The sequence below is a fragment of the Phyllobates terribilis genome, unplaced genomic scaffold, assembly GCF_046119375.1.
Source record: "Phyllobates terribilis strain yellow unplaced genomic scaffold, ASM4611937v1 Scaffold_1__5_contigs__length_1240528914, whole genome shotgun sequence".
NCBI lineage: Eukaryota > Metazoa > Chordata > Amphibia > Anura > Dendrobatidae > Phyllobates > Phyllobates terribilis.
In genome coordinates this window covers 97,554,475-97,568,302 of record NW_027362761.1, presented here as the reverse complement: position 1 = coordinate 97,568,302, position 13,828 = coordinate 97,554,475, and the positions used below count along the sequence as shown (strand labels likewise).

General features: G+C 43.7%; 1 protein-coding gene across 1 annotated transcript in view; it reads left to right on the top strand.

The window, feature by feature from the left end:
- Positions 1 to 13,828, top strand: part of LOC141211698 (prostaglandin reductase 1-like) — a 112,450-nt gene that overhangs the window by 82,003 nt on the left and 16,619 nt on the right. Inside the window, exon 6 of the mRNA XM_073664848.1 lies at positions 2,118 to 2,235. Coding sequence (XP_073520949.1) covers positions 2,118 to 2,235 — 118 coding nt within the window. The remainder of the gene's footprint in view (positions 1 to 2,117; positions 2,236 to 13,828) is intronic.

Sequence of the window (13,828 nt, the reverse complement as noted above, 5' to 3'; positions counted from 1 at the left end):
TAAAGTGTTCAGACTGTTTTATTGGTATTTACCTGTTTACTGTTGCTTGTAAATAATTATGTTTTTCCAGTTAGTTTATAGGTGTCTTTTGTGGATTAACCGGAATTCTTTGTATATATGTTTGGAGCGTAACCCAGGAATGGACTAAGACTGCTAAAGACTCGGGGTAGGACAGACCCCCACCTGGTTACGGCTCCCTGTTCTTTGGTGAAATGGACACCCTTATTGCTTCAAAAACTGCACCCGGTTGCGGACACGCCGTGACCACCCTAACGTGTTTTTCCTTATTGTATTGTTCCTGTTTATACCCTGTTATGTTTTCAAAAATATGTTTAGTCCCGGAGTACTAAATTTTACTAGGGGGGAATGTGGTACCCCAGGGGTCTGGTTACCACAGTAATAGCAATATTACGTCTGAGAGCAGGTGGGAGGTCTCCTGGTCAGGTGCCCTAAGCATGCCACACCTCCTGCCCAGTCCTGGGAGGGGAAGAACTTCCCCTATAAAAAACTGGGGGCTGAGGCAGGGTTAGGAGGAAGAAGAGGAGTCCCAGACAGAGACACAGTCTGGTCTGGAGTGGAGCAGATACAGGGAGAGCAAGATCAGGAGCTCTGTGGGAGCAGTGATAAAAGGGGTCAGAGACTGGAAGCTGTAGAGCTCGTCCTGACTGAAGAGATCTCACCGGACACGGAGTCCGAGGCTGTGGGGACTGATCCATACCCAGCAGCAGAAACCGACCGGCAGGGGATTTCAGGTCCTCTGGCCAAGAAACCCGAAGGCACGGTCACACGCAAGGGACCAGCACCGCCGGCGTGGAGCGGAGGCTACCAGAAGGCCCCGAGTCACCGGCCATACGGGTGAGCACAACACGGTACACTCAGGGACGTGGGCTACTTCTACCCACTTCTAGCAAGGTAGCCAGGAAGAGTACAATAGTTGGGGAGGCCTACAACTCCGCCTGGCCAGGGGAGATCCTATCTGCTCACAGACTGACCAGGCCCCGATCGCTAGCCAGTACTCCTGGGAGGGTCTACCTTTGCCACCAGTAAAGACCCTGAACTACACCGCACCGTCTCTGAGTGGTTCCTGGTGCCCGCGTGCAATTCTGCTATCCCCATCATCCACGTCCGCTGCCCTGAGGCCATACCCCTCCCGTTGGGGGTTATACTATCCACGCTGCACAACCGTACCACCGGCCTCAGCGGTCTGCCCTGCAGCGGCGGTTTCATAACCGCATTCAACGGGTGGCGTAGTCGAACTCTATAACATCTTATTCTAAGTTCTGCCACTTGGTTTGACACCCTGGGCACGGACCGGGTCACCGCCACGAGGACTACTACCCCTATCAGATCCGGCTCCGGGTATTCCCCGCATGCGCAACGCTGCCTAACATGGCCCAGGGGGCGCGTCAGAGGCATCCCAGCTGTAATACATCTCCCTGGTCCCAGAGGAAACCCATGCAAACACTAGGAGAACATACAAATTCCTTGCAGATGTTGTGCTTGGTGGGATTTGGACCCAAGATCCCACTGCTGCAAAGCAACAGTTCTAACCACTGAGCCACCATGCTCATTGTCTTAATTGACTTCAGTGGAACCCCTAAATGAATGAGAATCTAAGTATTTGCGCAAGTTGCTCAGGATGGCGGAAGAAAGACTCGTACTTGACCAGAAATGGGGCAGAATCCTGACTGTAGTACGTTTCATGTCTGTTGGCCTTAGCATTCCTGTGTATAGGAACAACAAAGAACGCTGGACATGTCTGGCAACAGCTTATCTCCCCTAAAACGCAAGGTTAAAAATCTAAACTGCCTGATTCCATATACGTGGAGACTCTTGACTCGCCCGACATGATCGGCCCAATTGCTGCCGCTAGGACATGCTTTGAGCTGTCTTGTAATTGCAACAGCTTGGATACCTTTTGATAAAAGGGATAATCCCCCACAAAATGGGAACCAAATAATAGAGTTTAGCCTTGTGTTTTACTATCTTCAAATAACTTTTCTCATCCCACTAAATTAAGTTTTCAAAATCTCATATGTTGTGGTATATATAGATCACCTGCAGTGATTGATTTACATGAATACTTATCAACACAATTTTGCATCTTTTTTTAACAGTTTAACTGCATATTTTGGCCTTTTGGAAATCTGCAAGCCTAAGAAAGGAGACGTAGTTCTTGTCAACTGCGCTGCTGGAGCAGTCGGGTCAATTGTGGGACAGATTGCCAAGTTAAAGGTAGGTACGTCTGTTTTTTCTGTGACACTTAAATAGGAATCTTGGTTTTAAAGATATACGGCACATCCTTGGGATATGCCATAAGTGTTTGGCTATATGCTAGTGGTCAGGATTGTGGAAACCACCTCTTCTTTTTTTTTGTAAAGTGCATTTTTGATGTTTTATTGACAGCATCATTATTGTAACACCAGAAAAATTATTATATAGCTGTGGAAAGCCAACATGATGTATAATTTAATGCAACAATTTATGTTCCATTATATGAATTGTATCTGGGAAAAAAGCACAATGTTCTTGGGTTAGTGTGACCTGGCTTTCCTTGACAAGGATACACTTAAGAAATGAGTAGAAAAATTGGTAGAACTCTTCAAAAGCTAAGAAATTCTTCCCTTGGTGACAATTCTAAGAAAACTCGGTAACTAAAAAAAACAGACCGATATCTGCTGGAAAAGGAGCACAATCGCAGGTGGTGGTAGGCAATTTTCTTCTGTTACTCAGTCTTTTAATTCTTGAATCCAAAGAAAGTGAATGTCTCAACATGTTTTGTAGTTGAGTGCAAGGAGGGTTTGACAGACTGAAAGAATTTGATGTGAATGCTAAAATGCCAAGAAAAACAACTTTCATCACTCAAAGATTGAAAAGATTAGTAAGCTTAAACCCATGTTGGCTGGACAGGGGAACAATGGAGGAGAATCATTTGTAAGGACAAGTGTTGAGCGAATTTGTTCGGCATTTCAAATTCGGGTTTGTGTTCGGGGTTCCTGCTTGTTCGCACCAAAAAATCTGCTTCACCCATGAACATCCCTGATTTGCCACGCAGATGTTATCTGCGTGGCAAATCTGGGATGTTCATGGGCGAACAAGTCGGAAACACGAACCCGAATTTGAAATGCCGAACATATTCGCTCAACACTAGTAATGAGACCAGAATGTCTCTATTCCATAGTTATGGTATAAAGTATGTAAAAGCGCAGAGAGACGGCCTTATAAATCGAAGCGAGATCAGACCGCCAGTGGCTTTCCCAACCCAAGAGTAACGGCCCCATAGAAATACATGAAGCAGCCGCTCTGGTCAGGAGAGCCGCTTGCCAGTCCATGCACTGTGTTCTGACCTCGCTCCAATTTATATGGCCATCTGATTATGCCCTAATTAAAAAGAATTGGAGAAGATTTTATTCGGATTTCATTATACCTACCTTGAATCATCCATGAAATATTGGGATGTATAACAGCAAAAGGTGTGAGCACAACTTGTATTATTAACGAGACTGGGAAAAAAAAACAAAAAAAACCCCCATAAATTAAATAAATGAGTCAAAACTGAATCATCTGCACGTGATCTTTTCCAATACTGCATAATCTTTTATATTTGAACATGTACTTTATATTTTGCTCCAGGTCATGTTTCTGCTTTAGCAAAATGTGTTTTTGGGATAACCCTATTGCGCTACTAGACTGGTATGGAAATATCCCTAATCTTAACGCCGTTGCTAATTTATGGAGCCCTTTTTAAAAAAAAAACAAAAAAAAAAACTTGATAGTCAAAAGTAACACAGAAATGTAATACAATTTTTAATCTGAACAAAAATACAATCTGTTTCTCATTATAAGCCTGAACTCCCACCTACTCGCCCAAGAAAAACTTGGTTCACTTCATGGGAAGGTTGAAGGCTTTAAGGCTTAATGTTTCACAAGTATTTACTGACATGTTAGTTTGAATATATATATTTTTTTTCTTCAATTTTTCGCTTTTTTTTTTTTTTTTCTTTGCTGTTCTATAAAACTTCATAAAATTAGTAAAAACAAAACCGGTGCTTTCAGCAATAAGTAAATATCCTATATGAACCCAAAACTTAGGTGTACACTTACAGTATAAGGAAAAAAACTTGCAGGTCACACCTTCTGTAATAAAAAAAAAAATCCAATGCTTTATTAAAACAAACATAATGTTAAGCTAGCAGAGAAAACATAGATCCAAAACTAAGCAGTGGGTGAACCTACAAATATCAGACATTTCAATTGTGCTCTATGAATCAGAGTAAGCATTTTGGTTTAAGGATATTTGACATATAGAATCAAGATGAGTCAGTAGCTAATGTGCCAAGCAAAGTGTACACTGTAGTGCCCATAGAGAACCAATAAATAAAGTTATTAAATGATCAATATGTAGTTACGGTCATACCTGATGCATGTTTCTCTGAAATGGCTTCGTCTGGAATACAATTTTTTTTTTTTTACATTAAATTATGTTTCCAATAATATAACTAACTTTTTTTTTTTGCAATACCACAATTCTGAGTAATTTAATGTCAAAAATGCATTTGTATTTCTCCAGGTTTAAAACAATTTTGGCCATTGGTGTAGGTCATTCTAATGGGAGCACCACACATCTCGAACAGGGGTCTTCTGACCCACATACTGCCATGTGATGTCGGCCATGGCATCCAGTGGGAGAATGAATGTAAGGGTTGGTGCACATTTGTGTATCCCTCTCCAATAACTTCTGATGCTGTCAGGTTTTAACTACTATAGAAGAATATGGAGATGGACACTTAAGTGTGTGGCGACTATTCCATTTGTCACCACACTGATGTGGCAGCTGATCAAAATACCCCTTTTTATTTTACATTAAATTACCGTTGCCTCTGTGGAAATCATTTATTCCAAACCACTTGCTTTTCACATGGTAAAATTCATATGACTATATTGTATAATTTATACAATAGTCAGCACTGCTCTTTCAGAAGACAAACCTAAGACAGTCACAAGGCAAAGGTGTGTGTATCCTGCATTATTACTCTTTGAGCAACACGCTTTAATAAAGTCAATAAATATTCGAATTAAAGTAAAAGGCCCATATATCTGGCACCGACTAGTGGATTTTTGAATAAAAACAATACTCTAGGAAGCTGCGGAAATAAAATAAGTGCAAAAAAACTGCTCACCTCTGATCTAGCGATAGATTCTTTTTAATGTTTATTTCATAATGCAGTTATCGGGATCAAGCATTTACTGGCCACAGGTTGGCACCTGTAAACAATCCTTAATTGTTGGTCCCCTCCATACACATTAGACTAGTGTCTGCTGAACCTGCATTTATGGACAGGTTCAGCTGTCTAATGTGTAGGAGGGCCATTGTCAAATTATTGGTGGGGAAATGTTGCACTGTTGAGCCTCTTTTCTCTGAGATGAGCCACTGCCGCACATCTGACAGCTGCTCGCTCATATAAAACAAACAACAAAAAACACACGAGCACTCCTATGTCTGGGAGAGCCGTCCGACAGCCATCGAGTTTGTGGTGGACTTTGGAGATATAATAACAGTGTAAACCGGTGTTTTCTGATAATATACAATATATGACCTTGGTGGCCAAATGCCATCACTTAAGATGAAAGCCACAATTTCTGGCAGCACAGCGAAGCCATTACCACGCGATGCCATATTATTGCATTTCAGTTTATGTAACACTGTTCTACATATTTTCCAAAGTTGTCAGGTTCAGTTATGAAATGAACTGTTTCTTACTTATTTTGAATTCAAATCTAACAATGATATCATTGAAAATTTTTAGCTGGCTCTTGTTTCTAAGTTTTCCTTTTTATTGCTACATATAACACAGGTCTAGGAAAACTTTTTTCCAGTGCCAAGGTTTCTTAACCCCCTTTACCCCTGAAGGTGGTTTGCACGTTAATGACCAGGCCAAGTTTTTACAATTCTGACCACTGTCACTTTATGACTCTGGAACGCTTCAACGGATCCCCCTGATTCTGAGACTGTTTTTTCGTGACATATTGTACTTCATGATAGTGGTAAAATTTCTTCTATATGACTTGCGTTTATTTGTGAAAAAAATCGGAAATTTGACAAAAAAAATTAGAAAATTTCGCAATTTTCAAAATTATATTTTTTCATGCCCTTAAATCAGTCATGTCACACAATTGTTAATAAAATAACATTTCCCACATGTCTACACCAGCACAATGTTGGAATATAAGGGTTAAAAGCTGACCAGCGATTTCTAATTCTTCCACTAAAAAAATTTACAAAACATTTTTTTTTTTTTTTTTTTTAGGGACCACATCACATTTGAAGTCCCTTTTTGAGGGATCTATATGACAGAAAATACCAAAAAGAGACACCATTCTAAAAACTGCACCCCTCAAGGTGCTCAAAACCACATTCAAGAAGTTTATTAACCCTTCAGGTTCTTCGCAGGAATTTTTGGAATCTGGAAGAAAAAAATGAACATTTTAACTTTTTTCACAAAAAATGGTACTTTAGACTTTTTTATTTTCGCAAGGGTAACAGGAAAAAATGGACTCCAAAATTTGTTTTGTAATTTCTCCTGAGCACGCCGATACCCCATATGTGGGGGAAAACCACTGTTTGGGCACACTGCAGGGTTCAGAAGGGAAGGAGCGCCATTTGACTTTTTTTGAAATGTAAAATTTGCTGGAATAATTAGCGGACGCCATGTCGCATTTGGAGAGCCCCTGATGTGCCTAAACAGTGGAAACCCCCCACAAGTGACACCATCAGGGAACTTTTCTAGATGTATGGTGAGCACCTTAAACCCCCAGGTGCTTCACAGAAGTTTATACAGTGGTGGCCAAAAGTATTGGCACCCCTGCAATTCTGTCAGATAATACTCAGTTTCTTCCTGAAAATGATTGCAATCACAAATTCTTTGGTCTTATTATCTTCATTTAATTTGTTTGCAAGGAAAAAACACAAAAGAGAATGAAGCAAAAATCAAATCATTGATCATTTCACACAAAACTCCAAAAATGGGCCAGACAAAAGTATTGGCACCCTCAGCCTAATACTTGGTTGCACAACCTTTAGCCAAAATAACTGCGAACAACCGCTTCCGGTAACCATCAATGAGTTTCTTACAATGCTCTGCTGGAATTGTAGACCATTCTTCTTTGGCAAACTGCTCCAGGTCCCTGATATTTGAAGGGTGCCTTCTCCAAACTGCCATTTTGAGATCTCTCCACAGGTGTTCTATGGGATTCAGGTCTGGACTCATTGCTGGCCACCTTAGAAGTCTCCAGTGCTTTCTCTCAAACCATTTTATAGTGCTTTTGGAAGTGTGTTTTGGGTCATTGTCCTGTTGGAAGACCCATGACATCTGAGGAAGACCCAGCTTTCTCACACTGGGCCCTACATTATGCTGCAAAATTTGTTGGTAGTCTTCAGACTTCATAATGCCATGCACACGGTCAAGCAGTCCAGTGCCAGAGGCAGCAAAGCAACCCCAAAACATCAGGAAACCTCCGCCATGTTTGACTGTAGGGACCGTGTTCTTTTCTTTGAATGCCTCTTTTTTTTTCCTGTACACTCTGTTGATGCTTTTTCCCAAAAAGCTCTACTTTTGTCTCATCTGACCAGAGAACATTCTTCCAAAACGTTTTAGGCTTTCTCAGGTAAGTTTTGGCAAACTCCAGCCTGGCTTTTTTATGTCTCAGGGTAAGAAGTGGGGTCTTCAAGGGTATCCTACCATACAGTCCCTTTTCATTCAGACGCTGACGGATAGTACGGGTTGACACTGTTGTACCCTCGGACTGCAGGGCAGCTTGAACTTGTTTGGATGTTAGTCGAGGTTCTTTATCCACCATCCGCACAATCTCGCGTTGAAATCTCTCGTCAATTTTTCTTTTCCGTCCACATCTAGGGAGGTTAGCCACAGTGCCATGGGCTTTAAACTTCTTGATGACACTGCGCACGGAAGACACAGGAACATTCAGGTCTTTGGAGATGGACTTGTAGCCTTGAGATTGCTCATGCTTGCTCACAATTTGGTTTCTCAAGTCCTCAGACAGTTCTTTGGTCTTCTTTCTTTTCTCCATGCACAATGTGGTACACACAAGGACACAGGACAGAGGTTGAGTCAACTTTAATCCATGTTAACTGGCTGCAAGTGTGATTTAGTCATTGCCAACACCTGTTAGGTGCCACAGGTAAGTTACAGGTGCTGTTAATTACACGAATTAGAGAAGCATCACATGATTTTTCAAACAGTGCCAATACTTTTGTCCACCCCCTTTTTTAGGTTTGGTGTGGAATTATATCCAATTTGGCTTTAGGACAATTCTTTTTGTGTTTTTTCATTAAAGACAAATTAAATGAAGATAATAATACCAAAGAATTTGTGATTGCAATCATTTTCAGGAAGAAACTGAGTATTATCTGACAGAATTGCAGGGGTGCCAATACTTTTGGCCACCACTGTAACTTGGTCATGAAAATAAAAAAAAAAATTTTCCCACAAAAATACTCTTTTAGCCACACATTTTATTTTCACAAGGGTAAGAGGAGAAAATGGATCCCAAAAACTGTTTAATTTCTCCTGAGTGCGTAGATACCCCATATGTGGGGAAAATACACTGTTTGGGTTCACGGCAGGGTTCAGAAGGGAAGGAGCATTGTGACTTTTTGAACGCCATGTTGCGTTTGGAGAGCCCCTGATGCGCCTAAATAGTGGAAACCCCTCCCCTCTGCCCCCCCACACAAGTGACCCTATATTGGAAACTAGACACCCTCAAGAATTTTATCAAGGGGTATAGTGAATATTTGAAACCCAGAGGTACGACACAGAATTTGATAACATTAGGTCATCATATTGAATAATTTGTCATTAGTCTTGAGCGCAAATGCTCACTACTTGAACTTGCATCGGATACTCGGGTATGCACCATGTATTGCGGGTGCTCAAGTGACATGCTTGAGTCCCCGCCCCGCATGTTTCATGGTTATTAGACACCCAAAAAAAAAACATGCGGGTATCGCTCGTGCATGGCAGGCAATCCCGAAAGGTTTTTTGGCTGTATAATAGCCGCAAAACATATGGGGCGGAGACTCTAGCATGTCAATCAAGCACCCGCGATACTCTGTGCATACCCGATGCAAACTCAAGTAGTGAGCACTTGCGCTCAACACTAGTCGCCATATCGTCGTGTGTGGTTTTTTTTTTTTTTTTTTTTCTTCACTTTTGAAAAAATCCCAACCCTAGCACAACCCTAACCATAGTGTTTATTTTTCCCCTCACCCATGGCAGCACACCTTAAGAGAGGGATCCGCCCCACCAAGGACAGGAAACCGTCTGAAATAAAAGGGCAGTACGTCTCCCTCGCTTCAGTTAGGTTCCCATCAAGGACAGGAAACCATCTGTGGAAGAAAATAATGCTGTACCCGGGTCTGTTCCGGCGTGGAAGAGCGGGCGCCAGCCTGTGCACTGGGTTCCAGGCTCCAGAAGTGCCATCCACAGTTCCCTAGAGCTGTGTCTGAGCATGCACAGGCAGTGAGGAGGGCTTCGGCCGCCCTCCCCCTGCTGCAAGCTCCTTGCTGGCCGCATGCTTGGAGCGACGTCTTCCGGGTGGGATGCGCCTGTTGTCACGGCACGGTGAACGCTAGGAGAGGCATGCCCGGTGACGGAGGGGGGAGGGGGAAGGAGGGAGGGAGGGTGCGCGGGACCCGGATCCAACATGGCGGCGCCCTGTAAGCAGCAGCTGACCCCTCCACCTCAGCAACATCAGTCTGACGCCTCACACAGACAGCCGCTCAAGCAGTCGTAGCAGCAGCCGGAGGAGTAAGGTGTCGGACGCTTCAGGGCCATCTTATGTTCCACCACAGCCTTCAAATCCGGTACCCTTTTGTGACTTCAGGGGTGAGTAATCTTGGTGACTGTCACTTGATAGTAATGGAAAGTTATTATGTGCTTCATTCGTTAGGAGCCTAAGAAGAGTAGCGCCAAATAGAAGCACAGGGTTTGTGCCTTACGCCAAATTCCCCTTTCCATAGATTGGTAGAAACAGCTTTGTGCAAGCTGTATTAACAGAACCATAGCAGAGAGTACTCCAGATTTTGCATCTAATCTGAGGTCCATAATCCGTACAGAGGTACAAGATTCCCTGAAGGGTTTACTTAAAGGGAAGAAGAGATCCCATAAGGATATCTCCTTCGACTATGATTCATCCTCCCAGTCAGAGGATCCATGTCTCAGTGCTTCATCATCCTCTTCATCAGATAATGGTAGGCCCTGTTTCCCTATTGAGGGTACGGACAAGTTGGTCAGAGCTGTAAGCTCAACCATGGGATTAAGGGAGGAGAAAGCAGCCAGATCCCTGGAAGACATTATGTTTGCGGGCCTGGAGGAAAAAAGACGTTCCTTTCCGGTGAACCCTAAAATTCAGACCCTTATAGACCGGGAATGGAGGAAGTCAGATAAATTGGGAGCGTTGCCCTCATACTCTAAAAGGAGGTACCCCTTTGAGGATAGTGTCTCTGAGTCTTGGTTTAAAATTCCTAAAGTTGATGGGTCTGTGGCCCGATCATCCAAAAAATCATCTCTACCCCTGGAGGATTCGGGCATTCTAAAGGATGCTCTAGATAAAAAGGCAGACTCCTTCCTACGTCACACCTGGGAAGCAAAGGCAGGGGGCCTGAAGCCAGCGGTAGCAGGCACTTGCGTTGCTAGGTCACTCATGGTGTGGCTTCAACAATTAGACGACCAGCTCAAGGATAAAAAGATCCCTAAAGATAAAATCCTCTCCAATCTACCTCTAATGCAGGCAGCGTCGGCTTTCCTTGCTGACTCCTCAGCGGATTCTGTTTAAACTCTCTGCCAGATCTGCAAACTTATCTAATGCTGCCAGACGAGCCCTGTGGCTCAAGGTTTGCCCAGGAGACCTGCAGTCAAAATATAAGTTATGTTCCCTCCCTTGTGACGGCAAACTCTTATTCGGCCAAAAACTGGATGAGCTTTTGGAGAAGGCTGGCGACAAGAAGAGAGGTTTCCGAGGGTTCACGGGGGACACAAAGAACTTACTTTCGGAGGAAGAGATTTAACTGGGGTCACCCTCCCGGAGAAAGAAAAAGATGGGCGTCCAGATCTAAAAAGAGTCTGGTTATGTTTGGAGGACCATCTTCCAGTACTAAAAAATCTTCCCATTGACGCCAGGCTAGAGGTCGGTGGAAGGCTATCCCATTTTATCCTAGCTTGGGAGGCCATTAGATCACAATACTCAACACCCAGGGATTTGAAGAGTGGCCTGAAGATACGCTTCAGTCAGATCTCTCACCGAACTTTCATGATCACCCCTAGGAGAAAGTCCAGGGAGGAGCAGATAGCCCTAGAGTCGGAGATACTAGATTTAGTAAAGAAACAGGTCTTTCACGAAGTTCCGGATTCACAAAGGGAAAGGGGATTTTATTCCCCCCTATTTGCGATTAAAAAAAACAAAACAAATGGACCATTATCAACCTCAAGAGTCTAAATCAGCTGATGGAGAACCAGACTTTCAAAATGGAATCCGTGAACTCGGTAGTAAAACTCCTGCACCACAATTGTTTCATGGCAGTTATCAACCTAAAGGATGCCTATTATCACATCCCAATCCATCCAGACTACCAGAAGTACCGAAGGGAAGCCCTATTCATTCAGGGGGAACTGAGACTTTTCCAATTTACTGCCCTACCTTTTGGTCTCTCGATAGCTCCGAGAGTGTTTACAAAGGTGATAGCGGAGGTGACAGCTTTTCTCCGAATCAAAAACATAGTGATCGTTCCCTACTTAGACGACTTTTTGGTAATAGGGAGATCAGAAGACCACTGTTCATCAGCTGGGATGGTTGATAAATGCTCAAAAATCAAAACTAACCCTCTCAAGGACTCAAATCTTTCTGGGCTTGACCCTAAATTCAGTGGGAGGTCCTGTCAGCACAGAGATCCTTCAACGGACATTTAGGGAAAAGACTATCTCTTTCCTTAGAGACGATGGACTCCCTCTCATGGTGGACAAACTGGGAAAATATGACCTCAGGCTTGCAGTGGTCCAGACCAGTCGACCATATAATTACAACAGATGCGAGTGGCTCCGGCTGGGGGGGGTCATCTGGCAGATCTCTCAGTTCAGGGGCACTGAGCATGTCGCGAAATAGGGGCATCATCGAACCTAAAAGAACTGTGGGCAGTGGAGAAATCCATTCCTTCCCCACATTCAGGGTCACCAGGTCCAGGTCAGGTCCGACAGTCCGACAACAGTGGCTTACATAAATCACCAGGGAGGAACAAGATCACGCTCCCTGATGGTAGTGGCAAACAGAATCCTGCAACTAGCGGAACAGCATCTCTCATGCCTCAGTGTTCTTTACATCAGGGCGGTAGAGAATTACAAGGCAGATTTTCTGTCGTCACACTTTAAGACAAGGAGAGTGGGCCCTAAACCTGATAGTTGGATAATCTGCTGGAAGACTATGTGGGTCACCGGACCTAGATTTGTTCGCCACCAGGGCAAAAGGAAGGTGAATAGGTTCTGTTCACTAGACCCGACAGAGAATCTCTATGCTGTAGACTCTCTCCAGGTCCTTTGGAAGTTCAGGAAGGCCTATGCTTTTCCACCGATCGTAATGATTCCGGCAGTTGTGAGGAAAATTTGGGAGGAGGTGGTAAGGATAATTCTAATAGCCCCTTTTTGGCCAAAAAGACCCTGGTTCTCCCTGCTTCGTCTAATATCGGTCTCGGATCCCCTAGTTTCCACCCTATTGGGTAGTAGAAAGCCCATAACAACTAAAATTTATAGCAGAATCTGGGGAAAATTCCTGGATTTTAAATACTCCATTATCAGATAAAGCTCCAATTAAAGATGTCCTGTAGTTTTTGCAGAATGGGCGTGACCTGGGGTTGGCTACAGGAACATTTGAAGTTTAGGTGTCTTCTCTAGGGGCGCTGTATAATTGCAACATGGTGGGGAACAGGTGGGTCTCTAGATTCATTTAAATCCTGTTCCAGATCTAGACCAGTTTGGACTCTGAGTTTCTCCCTGGGACCTGAATTTCATCTTAAACGCACTCTCTGGCGACCCATTTGAACCCCTGCAGGTTATCTCTCCAAAGATTCTCACCCTTAAAACCATTCTCCTAGTGTCCCTAACATCAGCCCATAGGGTGGGTTACCTGCAGGCCCTTTCCGTTGATCCTCCGTTCACCCAAATTCATGATGACCGGATCATCCTACATCCAGATCCAGCATACCTTCCTAAGGTAGTGTCCAGATTCCACTGTAATCAAGAGACTGTGCTTCCCTCATTCTGCAGCAATCCAAAAAACTCCGAGGAGGTTAGATTCCACAATCTGGATGTTAGAAGAGCCTTGCTACAGGACATAGACATGACTAGTCAGTGGAGGAAGGACCACTCCTTGTTTCTGGCCTTTCAGGGGAGTAGGAAAGGTCACAGGGTGTCAAAGGGGACTATTTCTAGGTGGCTTAAGGAGGCCATTTGTCTAGCTTACATATCTACAGGAGTTCCGTCACCGGACTGTATTAAAGCTCATTCCACCAGAGCTGTAGCGACCTCCTGGGTGGAGAGAGCAGACGTCTCAATTGACCAGATATGTAAAGCTGCTACTTGGTCTGCACCATCCACCTTCTATAATTAGTAAAGGTTGGATCTATCCTCCTCTGACCTCACCTTTTGGGAGGAGGGTCCTTCAGGCGGTCTCTCGCTAGGGTGCTCATATTCTCCAAAATTCTCTCAAGGTGTGCTGTCATGGGTGAGGGGAAAACACCAAGGTTACTTACCAGTAGCTGTTT